The sequence below is a fragment of the Denticeps clupeoides genome, chromosome 3 (genome assembly GCF_900700375.1).
Source record: "Denticeps clupeoides chromosome 3, fDenClu1.1, whole genome shotgun sequence".
Classification (NCBI taxonomy): Eukaryota; Metazoa; Chordata; class Actinopteri; order Clupeiformes; family Denticipitidae; genus Denticeps; species Denticeps clupeoides.
In genome coordinates this window covers 29,463,414-29,483,332 of record NC_041709.1, presented here as the reverse complement: position 1 = coordinate 29,483,332, position 19,919 = coordinate 29,463,414, and the positions used below count along the sequence as shown (strand labels likewise).

Genomic DNA, 19,919 nt, shown 5'->3' with positions numbered 1-19,919 from the left:
ATGGTCATAACACCACAGAAACTGGCATTGACACAGAGAGCAGATACTTTTTTTAAAAAAGAACATTTGTGAATAAGAGGGCGGGGGGGGGGGGGGGGGGGGGGTTCTGTGACCATGATACCCTGTCCAGTCTGAGGTTATGGTGATCACTTTTCTATTGTTTTAATTATTACTATATTATATATAGATATATAGGCATCGATCGAAATGCATGAAAACCCACAGCCCAGTGCTTGTCCAGTAAGTGAGTCCACAGCATTTGGCTCAGAAGTAAACATATAAATGGGTGTATCATCCAACGGTACACCGAGACATTTCACTTTTTTTTTTCCTCCCTTCATGCTGGACTGCACCACCCCGTAGCAGACGGTCAAATTAAGAGCAACACGATGTGGGTTAGCAGCACAGCACATGGTCACATGACTGGTAAACACATTTAGCTCTGGCTCTTTTCTTTTTAAGGGACACACCGAGGGGATGGCACATGGGACCTCCACCTACCCCCTCCAATCCACACACACACACACACACACACACACAAACACACACAACCAGTTATTTATATTTTCAGCTGTCACATGACCACATATTCCTTGTGCATTTTTAAGGCAAAAACACAGATCCACTCAGACACAGCAGTGACACAAAGAAGTCCCTACAGATACGCAGTCCACAAAAAAAAAAAAAAAAAAAGAGTTCTTGGCACAGACTGATGCGTAAAGATAACAAAAATGCTCAGAGGGCTGGAGGAACCGAGGAGCGCCTTGGTCATTGGTAGTTGTCATGAAGGCCACTGATGTTAAAAAGATTTTGCTCCCCTTTTTGTTCCGTGGAGGTGGGTGGCTGGTCACGATGCAAAATCTTTTAAGCTTTGAAGCACCTTCTGTTTTTTTTTTTTTAGTTTTTTGACTCATGCATCCCCATCTCTCGCACTCTGTGTGTTACCTGTAACATACAGCATTGCACAACAACAACCGCTCTGTATTGCACTAAATTGGTTTAAGATAAAGATCTGTCTTGGCATGAGTTTATTCCCCTCAGAGCATCTTCTTTCACATCCATGCTGAACACAGGTGTTATTTGCACGTTTGCCCTTGATCATTAAACATAAAAATCCCTGCAGTTTGAACCAAGAGAATGTGAAGGAAACATCATGAGGACAAATTAAAAAAAAAAAAAAATCTAATCCGTGCACTTCATCCCTTCTTACATACTACCGACATAAAAAGCACTCTTTGTTGTCATTGCTTGGTCTCCCCTGTTAGTGTACACATAATTCAAATACCAACACTGATCAGACTGGACTCACACACATCACCACACTGATGACTAAATGGCTGAGATGGTCCCACGTTTGGGATGTGTGCCCTTTATATTTCGCGGTTGGCCTTGGCGTGAGTCAGATCCGGTGACAGCTTTTACTTGGCCGAGAACTTTTTCAGCAGCTTCTTGCCTTTAGACAGCAGGCCTTTTTTCTTTTTGGAAGCCAGGTCTTCCGGCCCGCCTGTTGGGCTGAGTGGCCGCAAGGGCCCAGGAAGATGAGGGCGCATGATGGGGGAGGCGGGTCTTCCGGGCGAAGGCGAGGTTTCCACCGGGACCTGATGAGAGACCCATGAGGGGGTGGAGGTTGAGGGACATAAGATTATCCAATCGCAAGCCTGGCGTTACTCTGAGCCTGCGGGTCTGCTGTGGCCTGACTTTTAAAATCTGCCTACAGCAACCGGAATTAGGAATTATGGGATAAACCTCATTTTACATGTACATTTATTCATCAGGCAGCTTTGCTTCCCCCTAAGCTTCTACTTCAAAAATATAATTTCTGTTACTGTAAGTACATGCTTAATGGGTTTCTGGCTAATTTAGCAAATTACATAAAAAAATGCTTGGTTAAGCAAATTGATAAATCTTAGAAGAGGTTTATGCCTTGCACCTCGGCGTAAAAGGCTTGGGAGCAACATCACATCAGATCTTTATTTGTTTTTATACCGTCTGCTAACCATTGTCACAGCCTTCTTCTTCTAAAAATGCTAATCATACAAGCGAATTTGCCTTTTAGAATAGTCAGTACATCAGCTGTCATTGCTTAAATGTTTAATTAATGTGGTTACCATTTAGCACCTGCTGCAGACGTTTTATGCTAATGATGCTACATTTGCTCTACCGCAGCAAAAAATACATAAATGAATCAGTACTTCTACATCAATTTATATGTGAATTTTTGTTGAATTTGTAGCAACAAGTCAACCGCCTGAATTCTGCAGCACATCCTGACTATTATGTTTTAGGGGGCAGTGGTGGCCTAGCGGTTAAGGAAGCGGCCCCGTAATCAGAAGGTTGCCGGTTGGAATCCCGATCCGCCGAGGTGCCACTGAGCAAAGCACCGTCCCCACACACTGCTCCCCGGGCGCCTGTCATGGCTGCCCACTGCTCACCAAGGGTGATGGTTAAAAGCAGGGGACGCATTTTGTTGTGTCACTGTGTGCTGTGCTGTGTATCACAATCACTTCACTTTCCTTTTGACTATTAGCATTAAAATGCTAACTGACAAAATCTTAGCAGACGTCCTTATTTATCTTAATACAAAAGCGCAGCCCATGTAAACTTTGTATGAGGCTAGAAATTTTTTAAAATTGTGCAGTTTAGTTTTAATATTGGCAAAGTCAATGCAACATATGAAGTGGGCATTCGTGATTTGTTTTTTTTATAATGACAAATGTAATATTTGGTGACTATTTTAATGCCACCTTCTCCATTATGACTCCATTAGGAACTGGCATCAGCGTATAGTCACTGGTGATATTTGGGAGACACATTTACATCCAGAGGATCTGCGGGCATAAACACTTTCAATTTCATGTCTCTAAAGACAATTTTAAAACTTTTTCCAAAAACTTCGAAGAGCTTTGTGACATCTCTAATTACATTGAAATAAATATGTTGTTTAGTCGCATTTCTTTGGGGGGGGGTGTAACTACAACATCTCTAGGCCGGGAATCCCAACCCAGTCTGAAATGTTCCATAGCTTCCCGTTGATAATGAATTTTGCTGTTCATTGTTCAGACAATTAGCAAATACAAACATCGAAAACATACTGCATGATTGATGCAGAACCCCAATTTTCCTCTCAGAACAGATTACTGCAGTTTTTTTTTTTTTCAGATTTTCGTGATAACAGCAATGCCTAGGTGAAAAATATTTCATAATAATTTATATACATAATCAGTTCATTTTTGTGAAAAGAAAACTGACTTACTTTGCACAAGGAAAAAATTGGGGCACAGTGAGCAACATGGACGACGTTCACCAATACAACTGAAGATACCAAATTATTGTTTTAATGCACAGGGCAACACAGACATAGCTTTTGATTAACACACAGGGGGGAAGTTAATCAGAAGCCCACAAAGCCATTGAGACTGACAGCACTGGCTGACTGGTGGAAAACGGCAACATAAAAGCCTTCAAACGATGCCATCCTGCTCCCTCCGGCCCGGTTACATCTGTTTAATCCAGGCCGCTTTGCACGTTTCTAATGATGAGTAATTACCGAAATGTTTCACTGGGCAGTTTTTACAGCACAGGTGTGCCTGCACCCAGCACCCTGCATGAGAACAGTAACTGGTATCCCTAGTTGCTTGTTAAAAAGCTGATAAACGCTGCTGGTACGAAAACACAAATAATCTCCTTCTCTCTCTCGTTTTTCTTTTTTTTTTGCCAAGCGGGTGGAGAAAAAAATTCTGATGCAGTGACACCATTTAAAAAAAAACGCACACTGCACAAATATGACAGGAAATAAATAATAATAAAAAAACAACAAAAACTACACACAAGCACTGATGACAGCTTTGTAAGAAACACGCTCATTTGCAAACCGTAGTTTTATTTCTTTGAGTCACCATTACAGTGTTAGATCCGATTGATCACTTTTAGATCTCTGCTGTTTTTTTACAGTTCTTTGGAATAGATTTTTTTTTCCATGTGTCTGGTTTTTGGTTGTGTCTGCAGTACATAAAAGAAACAAAGCCTCTTCAAAGAAACACAACTGCTCATCCAATATGTTTGTTCATATAGAAAACGTATGAAGTTTATTTGGAAAAAGGCATGCTAAGCAATGGCAACCTACAACAATTTTGTATGTCTCAAAACAAATTGTCCAAACCAGGCATCTTTTGAACACTTTCATAAAGCACTTGATTTGATTACATATGGTTTACACACAGAGATTTTGTGATTCAGTGCAAATGTAGTCTTGTTATAGTTATTTTGGAAGTTCATGGTAGGGGGACATGTTTTTGTCCCCACTATAGCGTTCTGGAAAATTTGGCCTCTCAGTGACATTTTTATGTCCTGATTTCACCACAGGCTTTGCTTCTTCCCTTTCCGAGTGATCAGAAAGGGCTTTGGACTTCCAAATCAACATCATCACCAGCACGGCCACAAAAATAACAAATAAAACCACAAATAAAACCATCAGGCAAAACCAACAAACCAACCAACCATACACAATAAAAAAGACAAGAACTCAAACAGGGGATGGATGGAGACAGGGCCTAGCGCTGAGAGCGACGGTGGGTGTGTACCCGTTTGGTCTCGACCCGCGGCGCTGGTTCAGCTGGCCCACTTTGTGAACTGTTCCCCGATTGGCCATTCTGCCCAGTGTGGCTGTTGGGGGGCGGGTTTTCCGTCAGGTAGACCTCCACGTCGTCAGGCACTTCTTCGAGAAAGTTGGAGGGGACCAGGCCGCGGTGGCCATTGAGCTCGCCCTGTTGAGAATATAGGGTAGGGAATCAAGAAGAAAGAGAAGATTTGTGACGTTCTCAGTCCCGTCAGCCCCAATGTTTGTTTCAGTTCCAATTTTGCCTCCACTCCTAGTAGCTAGCAAAATACACACAGGAGTGAAAAGCAGAAATCATACTTTCTGTGTAATGGAATTGGGGAATAACTGAATACATGAACCAGCGTTACATATTTAGAATACAAAATATGAATAACTGTATTTCGTTACAGTTACCATTTAAATGAGTGATAATCAGAATACAGGTACTTTGTTGAAATAAATGGATTACATGGCGGGTTTTTCCTGTTTCATATGTTAGGCTATCCCCCCTCTAATTTTGGTAATTCCACGCTGCGTGGACCACGCATAACACAGGTGTTCTGTCGAAACATGCTGCCTATTGAGTTGTGCTACCTAGTGGAATCTGTGCATGCGCAGTCCGTCAAGTTTGCGCTCTGTTTCAGCGCCCATAAATCCATGCTACCCCTGTAAATAAAATATGATTTCATTGCCTATTACACCATGATCTTTATACTCTTACAGTGCACATGAACTGGTTTTGTGTAAGGTGACACGGCATCACCCGGTTTAACTTCGCCGCTTGGAGGGTTTGAGTAGGGCCGCGCGGAACGGAGACGGCTTTCCACCGCGAGGAAGGTGCGGTCCTTATCAAAAAGAAGGCTACTTTTTATTTTAACTAAGTGATGGAATATGTTGGTGACCATAACAGTAAATACTTTTCGATGGCATATTTTATGTTTGTCTAATACTCTTCCACTTTTCACCTTTATAAATAAAAAACGGGGCTTTTTATTGTCTGTGATTGCTACATGAATGTAGCTGTAAATGTAGTTGTAAAAAGCATGGCAATATATTAAGTAATCCAAAGTATTCAGAATACGTTTTGGGGCATATATACTGTAATCTGTAACGGAATACAACACTGGATATATACATGTTTGCCAAGTTTCATGTTTTGTTTTGTCAGTATTTACTGTAGATGTTATCTTATGTTTATTACAATTACAATTAGGACAATTGTTATTGTCCTCCTTAGGTACAACTAATGGTATTTAGGATGTGTAAGTGTAGGATGTCTTTTACAGTCTGATCTCAATGACATGTGTCATACATTTGTTTAAACCATTCGATATTGTGTTTGTCATATTATGTTGTTATTACAGCAAATATATTTTTTGAATAGTTCTTAATGCACTATGGCTCTATTGTTATAATACTGCACATACAATATGGACACTCAATGTGTTTTCTTTATTTTCATGACCATTTACATTTGTAGATTCTCACTGAAGGCATCAAAACTATGAATGAACACATGTGGAGTTATGTACTTAACAAAAAAAGGTGAAATAACTGAAAACATGTTTTATATTCTAGTTTCTTCAAAATAGCCGCCCTCTGCTTTGCACACTCTTGGCATTCTCTCAATGATCCTCAAATGGTTTTCCAACAGTCTTGAAGGAGTTCCCAGAGGTGTTTAACACTTGTTGGCCCCTTTGCCTTCACTCTGCGGTCCAGCTCACCCTAAACCACCTCGATCGGGTTCAGGTCCAGTGACTGTGGAGGTCAGGTCTCCACTTTTTGTTAAGTACATAACTCCCCATGCTTTGATGCCTTCAGAATCTACCAATGTAAATAGTCATGAAAAAAAATAAAACACATTTGCTGGTTACAATTTCACCTTACAAGACATCCACATATCATACGAAGTAGATTGTATTATCTTTAACTTGATTGTCTGATTTTTATGTACAATTCTTTTAATTAAATTCTTGGAAATACATTTTTAAGATGATTTTGCTTGTGCTCTGAAGTGCTTAATTGGCTCAGCAATAAAGGGTCACACAACCAGCCACTGGGTTTAATAATTAACATTAAACGCAAAAGTAAAAATCTAATCATTTGTGAAATTAAACATAACCACAGGTCCGTTAGCCCTTCTGGAATTAGCTAAATCATAGCGAGACGTGTTCAACTTCCAAAATCACAGAAGCATTGTTTCAATTCTGTGGCAGTAGGGTGGTAGTAGCCTAGTGGGTAATACACTCGCCTATGAATCAGAAGACCCAGGTTCAAACCCCACTTACTACCATTGTGTACCACTTAACCCTAAGTGTCTCCGGGGGGGGGGGTTGGGGGGGCTGTCCGTGTAACGTCTGATTGTAAGTCGCTATGGATAAGGACGTCTGATAAATGTTGTAAATGTAAATGTAAATGCAGGGTTCGATTGTGCAGCCTGATTTAAGAATTTATTATTCTGGACACAGCATGGAGATAATGGCAGGTACTTCCTTCAAAACTTTACATTCTGTAGATAATTTGTCATAACGGTGTATTGCTATGTTTTGCGGTAGATATTTAAGTTGCCAGAAGCAGAAGCAGCCCATCCTTTGTGCAACTCCAGAGATGATAGTAAGTAGATGTTGCATTATGGTGATAAACTGCCCCTTACTCTATCAGGAGTAAATTTGCCAGCTAGCCAAATCTTAAACATTGGACCTTTAAAAGTATGAAATGGGCAGCCGGCATCAGTTCTCTTTACGGGGTGAAAGCTCTGAGAGGCGGCTGCACTCCAGCACGAGGGCATCAATGTCCAAAAGAGGCAGATGATGCACTCCACTCACGTAATAAAATCCGTCTTCATCAATCTCGCCGAACACGCTGATGATGTCACCTGCGCAGAACGTCAGCTCCGCCTGCAAAAGAGAAAGAGTGTTTGTGTTTGTGTCTGTGTGTGTATGATTGCTAATGGAAGTGTGTTTGTGTGACTGAACATGGCAGAATCTGAATATTTTAGGTTTTTCTGAAGGTTATGAATATGCATAGTGTGTGTGTGGGCATCCGGGACTAACACTATGGTGTAATTACAAAGAGCATGATATTGGACAGGCTCTAATGTACAAGAGTCGTGAGATAAACAGCTCTTGTGTCAATATTCATACTCAATATTCATTAGTTTAGCATGTGTGAGTTTGTTAACTTTATTCAAAGGTTTAATCTGTAAATAATGCTGACCGCATGTATAATGTACTACAATGCATTCATAATGAACAGCTGCATTTGTAATAATGATTTAAAACCAAACATAGGCACAACTGTTATTGCAAACATTACAGTCAATATAATTCATATTTTTTAAACCTTTTCTTACAGTTTCATATAGCAGTGGAATACAAAATTATTAAATTATAGGTAACCTAATTTGTATTAAATACGTTCACATAGATCTACATTATACATATGCTAATACATTATGAATGCATGTGTGATGTATTATGCAGCGGACAGTAAAAATCTTATGTGGTTGGCTGTTTCTTATTCTGCAGTGTCAGGGTAATGCTGCACCTCCACGTCCACATTTGGGGAGCTCTCTCTGGGGTCGTAGTCGTAGAGGGCCACCATTCTCCTGGTGGCCATGGGGTGTCTCCCTCCCCTCCGGTTCTGCTCTGTGGGTGACCAATAGAGAACAATGAATCTGTCAGGGTGGAGCTGAAGAATAATGGTTTCAGTGGCATTTCATGCCCGCTCTGGCAAGTTGTGGTGAAAGCCGATTTGTGTCAAAGTGGCATTTTATTGGAATGGGTTATTGTGTGACCTTCATTGTTAATAGTCACCGTCACTTAATGTCTTTAGCGAGTGTATTGCACATGCTGTGTTAGTGGATAAAGACAAATGGCATTAACAGTTAAACCCTATAAAAGCTGTCAGATTAGCAATAAAATGCCAAAGCATCAAATAATTCATCTTGGAACTGCATGTAATCCTTGTAATATTATATTAATCCACATGGATATTTCTGAATGCTGTTAATGGCCCCTGTTCGGATTGTTTAATTGTTTTAGGTTTTAAACCTGTAGGCGGTCCATTACAAATATGCTCATATTGTTTTAAAAAGCTTATTATAAGGATTAGAATTTTAAAAAGTATTGTGTTAATATATGAGAGCAGTGCACATCGTACCATGTTTACATGGGTCAGGGGGTCCAAAAATGCCATAAAAAAGTAGGTATTGATGATTGTGAAGATCTGTCATTAGTGTTTATGTGAAGGATCACACTGTAAATGCATTTGTGCTCCTTCATTATTGCTGCATGGTTCGGTGCATTAATGCTTGACAAGGGGGTGTGTCTGACACAGAGTGTAATTCACTTGTGTGAGCATCAACAATCAATCGTTTTTACATTATTTTCCCATTCTCGATGTTTGAAAAAAAAAAAAAAATTGAATGAACTGGGATATTTGCGTAAGTGTAATTTGCCGCAAGCAAAGCAGTTTAGCAATGCATGACGTCAGCCCATTCAAATAACAGACTGTAAAGAATCAAAATTTAAACAGCGACAAGGTAGGAGAAGGTACCTATTCTGTCTACAGGTGTGTTCAGAGACAGGAAGCCCTGTTTAATCAGAGAGTCCATGGTCTCCTCGTCCTCTGCGCGGATCTCGGACACCATGTTACACGGGATCAGGCCTGAACGCTCCCCAATCTCTCCTCGATAAAACCCGTCCGTGTCCTTGTCACCATACACCTGAGAGGCAGGAAGAAATTAAAAAGACAAAAGGAGATAAGGACAATTATTTTGCACCCCATGGAAATGCTGGAAATGTATGGAAAAGTGAAGAATTTATTTTATTTCTTTTATAAAGAAACTGGCAATGAAAATTATTTACATTTATGGCATTTTTATCAGTTGACCTTATCCAGCGTGACTAACAGTCAGTAGTTACAGGGACAGTCCCCCTGGAGACACTCAGGGTTCAGTGTCTTGCTCAGGGACACAATGGTGGTAAGTGGGGTTTGTTACCTACTAGACTACTACCACAATAAGACTCTAAATGTTCAACAACCAATTAAATCAGCTCAGCCAAGCCATGAATAACATTAACGTGGGCGGAGTCTGAAAACACCCTCTCTCACCCACCCTGATAATTTGGCCCTCTTTGAAAGGGAGCTCTTCGTCCGCAGCGTCCGGGTTGGGCGACATAGACAGGGGGTCGTAGTCAAACAGGGCCACGAAAATGCGAAACGGCTCCTCTGGTTCCGACTCGTCGTAGTATGCTGGCGAGCGTCGCCCACGATCCCTGTAGCCGTCTGAAAGACACGTGTTTTAACAGCACACCCATAAAAAAAAAGTTTAATGTAGGGCAGAGCTGTTCGAGTCAACTCTTCCACCTGGAGAGTTGTCAGCAGGGCCAAAATATATATATATTTTTTCTATTCCAAGATTGACTGTTTACCCATGTCTCACCCCACAAACTGAACAGCCCAGTTGCAGTGCTTTTTCAACAATTTCCTTGGGAAATCAAAGCATCAAAGCTCATTGAAATATGTTTAATACAGCCATTCAAAAGGCAGTTGCTGCAGTGAATCAACAGCGCCCCCTACTGTACGCCAATGGAGCAACCAGCTTACAACACGGTCCCACACAGTTAATGAAAGAAGCATGAACGAGGAAGACACAAGTTGACATGAATGCAGAGCAAATGCAAATAACAATACTGAAACACATATAGTACACATATATACATACATTAAAATCATGGACAGTCAGAATTCACGTACAGCATGCATTGCGCATTGAACAATGTGAGAGAAATGAGGAGACAGACTCACATCATAGTAGAGCCAACAACAACATTGACTTTAATAAGAAACCATACAAAAGTGGTTTATTTTACAAACTCCACTCACACAAAACTGAAATGTAGGGATTAAAAAGAGCTTTTGCCCTAACACTGTATCAGATTGATGAATACATTTCTATGCTACCGTCCACATAACCACACAGACATCCAGTATAAACCTTAGCATATGTTTTGCATTCTGCTACACTAAAGTCCTGTTTGCCTGTAAGACTGAAAGTGACTGTGTTAGCAAAAAAAACCTGCTGCACATGTTCAAGTCTTCTGCACTTTATAAGACTCGGCATACATCACAGAGCGTGCACAGCGCAGAACGCTGGGAAAAAGAGGGTAGTGCATTATTACGGGCCTCGTCTGGTCATGCATGCAGAGCAGGGTTCCACTGGACGTGAAAGGGGCAGGCAATTCATGGAAAAGTGCAAAGGGTAAAGGGCGAGAGGGTGGGGGTCAACATCCGCTACTTTGTGTGCAACCATCTCGTGAAAAACTGCGGCTAATGCAGTCCGAGCAAGCCACCGGTGTCTCAGGCAGGCCAGCGGGTCATGCACCCGGCCCAGGGTCGTTTTTTGACGGCGCACCGCTGCGAATCGCCGCCCGCCTCCTCAGCAGGGAGAGGGTCAACACGTACCATGGATGGGCCTGGAGCCCCCACGCTTCCCAGAGGACCATGTCCTGTGCCGAGCTACACTGCCATAGTAAACATCCTCCATGACCGGAGAGAGGTTGCCTTCACTGTTACTCTCTGTGGTTATCTCTATGGAAACACCAATCACAAGATGGGTAGTTACCATGCGCAGGCCCTGGGAATAGTGGGAAGGGGGAGGGGCTAAAAATGGTCTTTGGTCTAAACTATACTGTGTCGTAAAACATCACAACCTTTATTCTGCCAATGAAGTCAATTGCGAATATTGCTATCTTCAATGAAGTAAGTCACTACATTTCTGTGCAAATTTCTGTAATAACCAGATAAATAATTCTGAGGAATTAAATGAAGAATTAAAGTTGTAGAAACTAAAAAAATAGTTAGAAAAACAGCACTTCTATATTTTAGCTAGACAAATCCGCACAGAGTACTGCACAAAGCAATGAACTTAACTTAAGGGTACACACAGATAACATTTATGCAGGATCACAGGTGCCGCTAAAAAGAAATTAAGCTTAAATTAAAAAAATGCTGAAGTCAAAGATACATTTATAAACAAGTTATCAAATTGATTTATGTTTAGATAATTTTGAAAAGCAATTCCTTTAAAACAAGGGTTTAGAAAAAGGATCTGTACATCCAAATTATATGAGATTGCTGCCAGATTTGTATTTGTTTTCCTCATTTTTTACCAAGGTACAGAAGTGAAACAAAAAAGCTAAATTGAAAAATGAATTAATTTGTAGAGGATAATAAGAAGTAAGGAAAAATGCTAAATGTAACCAGAAAAGTAAAAAGGAAAGTTAATGTTTGAATGCTAGAACAAAATCAAGCTTTAAAATACGCCAACAAGTCTATTTTTTAAAGGTAAATAGGTTTAATGTCTCTATTAATCAAACACTTTGTAAGTAATACAATTGTCAGTGAAATTAATATTGAAATTGAAGTGGTTTTCATTGGAAAACACAGTGACACAATGAAATTGCTTTTAACCATCACCCTTGGTGAGCAGTGGGCAGCCATGAGAGGCGGCTGGGAAGTAGTGTGCAGGGACGGTGCTTTACTCAGTGGATCGGGATTCAAACCGGCAAACTTCTGATTACAGGTCTGATTACAGGTCTGATTACAGATCTGCTTCCTTACCTGCCAGGCCACCACTGCCCAGACATTAATGAATAGACGTCACTAGAGAAATACATTTTCTGTAACATAAGTGATAATTTCACTAATGTTAATAAAGCATGGGGTAAAGGTGTAAATATTGCGAACAGCTATGCTTCTCTTTTAGGGAGACCTGTGGTCCTGACAAGACATTAATCCATGACTAAAAAAATGCATTTCACACAAATGATAATGCTAATGGTGCTAAAGGTGTCTATTAAACACTGAAAGGCTCATGGATGTCTACATTAGGACACACAAAGAACACACTGAAGACAAACACAGACAGGACGCACAGTACCCTTCATAAAGACGGTAACTGACCAATGGAAGGGACTGTGAGGGGTCGGCGCTGGGGCTGAGGTCCGCTTTGACCTGACCTCCGACCTTCGACCCGAGCCCCTCGACCAGAGGGCGTATTCTGTAAATTCTGAGACCACAGATAAACGATTAGTATAATAATAGTATTAAATTCATTCATTTATTTGATTTTCATGTATTTAAATCTTTATAATTAGGGCACCTTCATTGTGTTGTGTGAATTACGCCGACGGCCTTCCTCCAGCTGCATCTCTGAGTAGAGCTCCTCCTCATCCTCCTCCATGATATCAGACAGGTCTGAACCACGGCTGCTCTCGGTGTGGTACTCCTCACTGTGGCTGTAGTGTGACTGGACATGGACACACACAAGCACACACAGTTAATTCTTGGGACAAATGAGGAAGTTTCAGATGTAAAAAATGCGTGGGGTTTGTTCACTAGTGTTAGCAATTGACATTTAAACAGATAGCAATGCACATAATGGCAGTTTGAAAACAGTGCCCTCAGCGAGACATTGAAGGAATTGGGCATGGTTTCTAAAATTTGGCAGGCTGACCCACCTGCCTGCCCAACTCTGACCCCCGCAAGAATTCATGTACTGATGTGCCTCTGCGCTGAGCCTGACTCGAACCATTGCCTTCCTCCTCTTCTTCTTGTATATTGATTGGTCAGTCTTTTATATAGTAACAAATGTGGGTGAGCAAAATAATAATAATTATAATATGTCTGGCACTGTTTCAGAATAATTTATAGTCACAACATGTACTTTGGCGAGTCCCATTTTATCACTGAAAAATATCTTCACGTGAATTATTATTATTTTTATAGTTCACCTAAAGGTAGTTTTAAGGAGCAGTATTTCGAGCTGAGAGTAGAAATGCCTTTAAATGATTTAAAATAATTTAAAACAGAATGTGTAGATTGTGTATATGTTTATTTTTCTGTCAATTCATGTCTAGTATTATATACATAGCATACCAGCTCTGCAGTTCACGCATAGCAAAGCATGTAACGCCAGTTTGAAAACAGTGCCCTCAGCGAGACATTGATGGAATTGGGCATGGTTTCTAAAATTTTGCAGGCTGACCCACCTGCCTGCCCAACTCTGACCCCCGCAAGAATTCATCCACTGATGTTCCTCTGCGCTGAGCCTGACTCGACCCATAGCCTTCCTCATCTTCATCCTCATCTGAGTTCTGTGGATGGAAGGGCTGGCTCCTCCTCTCCACCTGCCAGGCGGCCGAAAGAGAGAGAAACACATCTCTTCCAACCTCTTTTTTTTTCCCTGATTAGCCTTGACATTTCTGGTATTTTTTTGGTTTAAGGTTTCATTAAAGCCACTGTTCTAAAATCTGAGAGACTTTTATTTCCACAAATCCGTGGAGCAGAAACCCTTTGAGTATTTCCTCACTTCATTAATCCATTATCCTGTAACAAATTTGCACTCGGCTGCTCACTCAGCCATTTCACTTCAATCAATGATAGACTCTTTCACGTTTGCTTTACATCAATCCCCTTCAAGCTCATCCAATTTTCCTCCAAGCAAAGCTATTAAAAGTGTGCGAAAATGACCCAGCTCACTCTGAACTACACTTACAGTTGGAATGAACTTGCATGAGAGTCTGGGATGCAGAAATCATAGACCTTCGTGTTGCACAGAAAACTCACCCGCCCGCTCTCTGCTGCCACCCTCTGTGCTGCCTCGCGGGCGATGGCCTTGGCCACAGTGTCAGGGATCAGTGTGCCCCTTGGCTGTGGGAGGATCCTCTGTGGTGATGGAGATCGGCGATTGGGACACACAGGGGCTTCCAGGGAGTGGCCATGCATCGGAGGCGGTGGCATTCCAGAGGGCGAGCAGACGGACTCCCACGGCTGGCCAGGCCCCATACCCAGACCAGGCTCTTTGGTTTCCAGCTCTCTGGCACTTAGCGGCCTCTGGGGCTGCTGTGGGGGTTGTTGTGTCAGTTGGGGGATGTGGGGCTGGGGCATAGGGATGCTGGGTTGGGGATGGGGCGCTGCGTGAGGGGGCAGGGAGATGGGGTGTGCTGGGTGGGGCGGCAGGAGTCTGGGTCCCTGTGGAGGTAATGGCTGGAGGTGTCCGGGTTGGGGCTGGGACACCGGATGAGGCGGAAGTGGCTGTATTTGAGGCTGGGGCATGGGGTGAGGAGGGTGCGGCTGAGGCTGGTGGGGGAGATGAGGCAGGGGCCCATGAGGGTGGGATGTGGCCAGAGGTTGCAGAAGCAGTTTGGGTGGAATGGATGCGACTGGTGAGTCCTGAGACTCTCCTTGTGCTGACAGTGTCCGGACAACAACTTCGCGAGCCTCCAGGCACTGGATGCGGTTGAGCTCCACGCTCACATAATCTGCCAGAGGGAACAACACCTCCGCTATCTGTAGAGAAAGAGACCATAACCGGGGTCACGTATTACTACTAATCAGGACCTAATTAAATTAACATAAACAATTTCTTCTTGATTGTTGATTGGTCGGTCTTTTATATGGTAACAAATGTGATTGAGCTAAATAATAATAATTATTATATGTCTGGCATATATATATATGTATATATAATTTATACAAAGTCTAGCAGATATATTTAATAATAGTGATGTAGTGGGAGTCATAGGTGACTGTTAGTGAATGTGATGTGTCAAGAGATCTTAATATCGAGCCTGTCTATTTGGATGTTGGAGCTGGACTGTCCATGCACTGTATCCATTAAAATACTTAATTAAAGGTTTATAATCAGTGTCTGCCATTAAAGAGTAAAGGGATTTTAGAAATAAGAAAAAGAAATGCAATAAAAATAAATAAATAAATAACTAAATCAAGATGAGTATAGCGATTTAATTAAACTGTAACATCTTACACACTCATTGCATGCAACACAGTATGCTGGATGCTTAGAGGCCTGCATCCTGTGGTTTAACAGTGAATGGCTGCTGATTTACTAAGAAAAGGGTTGAGGGGATTGGGGGGGGGGGGGGGGGGGGGGGTGATCAGTTGAATCCCAAAAAAGTTCCCCACATTATTCAATCCTCTTGAATGTTAAATATTTGATTAATCAGTGGTTTATAACTGTATGATCTTACAAGAAAATGAGGTCTGAAGTCTGACATTGTGGTGGCTGTTAATAAATGATATTTATTAAATGTATCAATTATAATGATGTTAAGTCATATACTGTAGTCAATGTTTAGTACTGCTATATGAGGTAAACACTGCCAGATTAAACGTTTTAAAATGTTAACAGTTAAGAATATCACTTCATAATTTACAAAAACAATTAAAAAGTATTCACGGGTAATTACTTACATTATTTTCATTTGGTAATTGAAATAGTTACACTAATGTTGCTTTATAAAAAAGATAACTTGCAACTGCAACAAATTACATTTCCAAGGTAATCTTCCCAACACTGGATAAAATACATCCAGTAGGGTGCAGTGATTCTTTTTGTCCAGCAGAAGGCAGAAGAGGATTTGTCAGTGATAACCTGCATGGGATAACCAGATCTGGTCTAATTTCTTCAGTTTTTTTCCAGGTTTCACTTCCTTCACTGTGAGGTGAAAACCCTGTATTTGCAATCATCGATAGACCTGAAGCCTTTATTGCGGTGGAATCTGTGTTCCTTAAACCAGTTGAGGTGAATACAAACTCACCTTCTGGCCCTTGGTACACACGGCGTAACCAATGACATTAGCCCCATTGGACGTCCCCAAAGAGGTGAGCAGTGGCGGTTTCCAGCGCACCTGCAGGATGCCGGGGGCCTGACCACACTGCACCTGCACTTCCTGAGGGGGCAACGGAGGCCCTGAAGAGACAAATATGACAAACATCCTGGTTTCATTTATACTAGCAGCCAGAAAGCTTTGAAACATCCTTCAAGTTTGAAGTTATTTTTCTTTTTTTTTGTGAAATGTGTATGAAATTCATTTTTGTGTGTGAAATTCATTTAGACAAAAATGCATTATAATGATGGAAAACACCATGTCTACTTTCACAAGACTATCTTGAAAATAACTGCTATTCATTATACTTCTTTATGTATTTAAAAGAATCAATGTCAATATGATTAGTTCTTAAGTAACATGCTATCCACACTAGAAACCTGAAATGCCCCCTAGAAGAGCAGCATTCAGTGGGGGTGTTCTCTCATGCTTCGATGGGCAATGAAGAGAAGCAGAAGCTCAAAGTTAGAAGTCCCCGAGACACAAGATCTGCTATTCTGGCTGTTAGTCAGAGAGAAGCCATGCTGCCCTTCTGCACACCCACCCTCCTCTTTTTTTTTAATTCAATGGCTTGTCCATGTGTTGAGAAGGGAAATGTGTTTTTATAAATACTCGCAGCACTTATGTCTGCGGTGGCATCATGTGGAGTTGACAGAACTCCATAAGCTCTTTTTGTAGTGGGCAGTATACTTTTCTGCTCTAAAGGGCTGTAAGAATATGCCCTGATCTGGACAGAGTACATAACTTAGAAGTAACAGCAATTCTTGATTCATTTTTTTATTAGTCAAATCTTGCAGATAGCCGATAGCCACAAAACCTGCACTCTGATTAAATGCAACAAATAGATTTCTTATTTATCTATTTGATCTAAAATTTGAATAAACAAAATTAAACCAACAGCAATTTAAACACATTTTAAAATATTTTTTTTTCCATCAAGCTCATGTTTCCATCAAGCTCAACTGTGGGGAATTATTCTAAAGATTGTAAATTTTCAGGATTTTTACATTTGATAGACTACAGTGAATTACAAAATTTACCCCTACTAGCTGCAGGCTGTTGATTTTGAGCTTGATGTGATGCTCAGTGGTCTTTGGGTGCTCACAGATGGTGCCGAAGCAACTCATTTAGGAGTCCTCATTTCAGCTCAAGTCAATAAGGTATAACTGCTCAGGACATATTTCTGTTTTCCTGTTTTTGCAAATAAATACTTGCCTTTCAATGTCACTCTTTTGTGCCTCAGCTCTTCTTGAGCCCTAAGTCATGACACTTGAAAAAGGTCTTGGCTGAACAGCACCTATACTTGTTCCAATAGTATACTTTTCAATCTCTGCAATCCTCTGCTCATAAATAATTCAGGGTTCATTCCTCAAGCCCTGCATTGAAACTCTTCTAAATGTCCTTTTTGAGATAAAGTGACCAAAGCTAGACACATAATTCAATATGAGGTCTTACAAGGATGCTATTTAAGCTTAGCATTTCCTCCCTTTTATCAAAACTCCACAAACATGTGTCCTGAAGCAAATGTCACCTTCCATATCCAGATATTTTTGTAATCGGCATCAGTATTTATTTCAGTTAATTACTTTATATTTTGTCTGAATGTCTGAATTTGTCTGAATCATATGTGATCTTGTTATCAGTCCAGTCTTTAATTGGGTTGAGCATCTCTGTTGCTTCATCTCCTACAATGTTTTTGTCAGAAAATATAATCAGTTTGCTCTATTTGCTTGCTTTTGTAAATTTGGAATAATAGAGGTCCTAAAATTGAACCCTGAAGAACCTCATTATGGACCCAAGTTCACTGTGTCATTGTGCGTCTAATAACTACCCACTTTATTTCTATCTGTCAGTTTAAACTAAAACATTACACTTACAATTGAACTCATGACTAATCTCAAACTTAATTATCTGATTTTCAGACAAAAATCAACATAACCATTTACATGTAAAAGTTTGTTTAGGGGTGTAAATGGCACCTTACCTGCAGCCTGTGTGCAGAACTCCACCCCCGTCTCTTTCTTTTCTCTCTGTTCTAGTGGAAGCTGCCAGGGCATCTGGTGTGGCTTGGCAAGCACCCGAACCTTGTACACTGTCGTGGCCTTCAGGTTAACAAAGCGGTAGCGATAGCAGCCCGGCTTCACCACTGCCTGCTCCACGCCATCAAGGTAAATGATATGTGCGTAGTTACTGTTGCTAGGTAACCAGGAGAGTTCTGCTGAGTCCCTCAGGATGTTGTCAACGCGCATTCCGGTTGGCGCCACTGTCACATTCCGGCCCACCAGCAATGAGCAGCGCAGCTCGTCAGAGAGTCCGCGGTCTGTCGCGCTTTGCACTGAAACGCGATACGTGCAGCCAGACAGGTCAAGCTTCTCCAGGAGCATCTTGGTCCTGCTGCCAAATGGTACGGAGGACCGGACCTCCCCATCCACCAGGATGTTGTAGCCGCTGACTGTGCCCCAGCCCAGAGGCACCAGTGGTGGGTCCCAGGCCACGATGACACTGCGGGCCAGCTGCTTGATTAGGTTGATTTTTCGTGGGTAAGGCACAACATCATTCGCTAGGTCCTCAGGATCCAGGGGACCCATGCCGTTACTGCAGGGCCCCAGAGAGTCCCCCAGGCTTAAGCTGTCCAGTGGGCCTCCTCTGTCCACAGATGACAGCCCCAGGCACCCTCGCTCAATCCCCAGGTCCTCGCCACTGTCACCCAGCTGCAGGGACTGCTTTTCTTTGTCCTGGACAAACTCCACGAAGTTGGAGGGGACGAGGCCCCGCTGGCCGTCCAGCAGCTCTCCTGTACATGGAGAAAGTGAAGAGTAAATAAGGAAATTGAGGAAGGAAGTATGATACCAGAAATGTTTTGAAGACACCATGCCGCATACTTGCTGGGGATTTGGAACTGTCACTCCTGAAGAGCTGTTTTCACACAACTCATTAATGTTATGTTGTTCAACATTGCACAAGTAGAAAAGTTTTGCCACCTCCCACATGTTTGCACATGGTTCCAAAGCGGAGGAAATTCAGAGTGACAGCAGTCGTGGTGTTGACATAGTCCTTCACTATCAGAGAAGACATTATGACCTTGACTGAGGAAAATGTTAAAAGCTAAAATTAGAATAGAATGTCTAATTAGTAAAAGCGCAAAAGAGATGGGGAGAAGTGACTCATGCCTGTGTGTCCTCTCTGTGCACACTGCACTATTTTCTCAGGCATTTATCACTGGCCTGTGGGAATGTGACAAATGAGGATACGGAGATGTGAGGAGGAGCTTGCTGGTGATTAATAAGTCACACCGGATCAGTCATCAAATGAAAACCTGGGAGTGACTACATGACAAGCTCTCCATTTACAATGCACGTCAGAAACTCAGGCTAGATATAATGACCCATGTGCAGCCTAGTGCCTACTGGACAATGCCATGGATGCCATGCCAAGGATGGATATTGCTACTACAAACACGCCATTGGAAAAAAATGCTGTGAAATGGATTAAGCATCCGCCAATAAATGATGCTCATGTTCATCTACTTATTGTCAACCGTGAGGCAGGAACTGCGTCTGGACAAGGAGTCACAAATTGTTCAGCAGTGTAGGAACCAACTTTGACCATGCTTTAGCATCACTAAA

The 19,919-nt window shown here is 41.7% G+C and overlaps 1 protein-coding gene across 6 annotated transcripts in view; it reads right to left on the bottom strand.

Annotated features, from left to right (window-relative positions):
* Positions 1–868: 868 nt before the first annotated feature.
* Positions 869–19,919, bottom strand: part of rimbp2a (RIMS binding protein 2a) — a 63,468-nt gene continuing 44,417 nt past the window's right edge. For 5 of the 6 annotated variants that reach the window (XM_028971153.1, XM_028971151.1, XM_028971152.1 and 2 more), the window contains 12 exons: positions 18,278–19,087; positions 16,225–16,376; positions 14,231–14,953; positions 13,654–13,791; positions 12,765–12,911; positions 12,566–12,671; positions 9,717–9,886; positions 9,155–9,323; positions 8,144–8,244; positions 7,423–7,494; positions 4,581–4,763; positions 869–1,598 (listed from right to left, as the gene is read on the bottom strand). In XM_028971153.1, coding sequence (XP_028826986.1) covers positions 1,419–1,598; positions 4,581–4,763; positions 7,423–7,494; positions 8,144–8,244; positions 9,155–9,323; positions 9,717–9,886; positions 12,566–12,671; positions 12,765–12,911; positions 13,654–13,791; positions 14,231–14,953; positions 16,225–16,376; positions 18,278–19,087 — 2,951 coding nt within the window. In that variant the 3' untranslated portion in view covers positions 869–1,418. The remainder of the gene's footprint in view (positions 1,599–4,580; positions 4,764–7,422; positions 7,495–8,143; positions 8,245–9,154; positions 9,324–9,716; positions 9,887–12,565; positions 12,672–12,764; positions 12,912–13,653; positions 13,792–14,230; positions 14,954–16,224; positions 16,377–18,277; positions 19,088–19,919) is intronic. The other variant, XM_028971154.1, reaches the window with a different exon arrangement.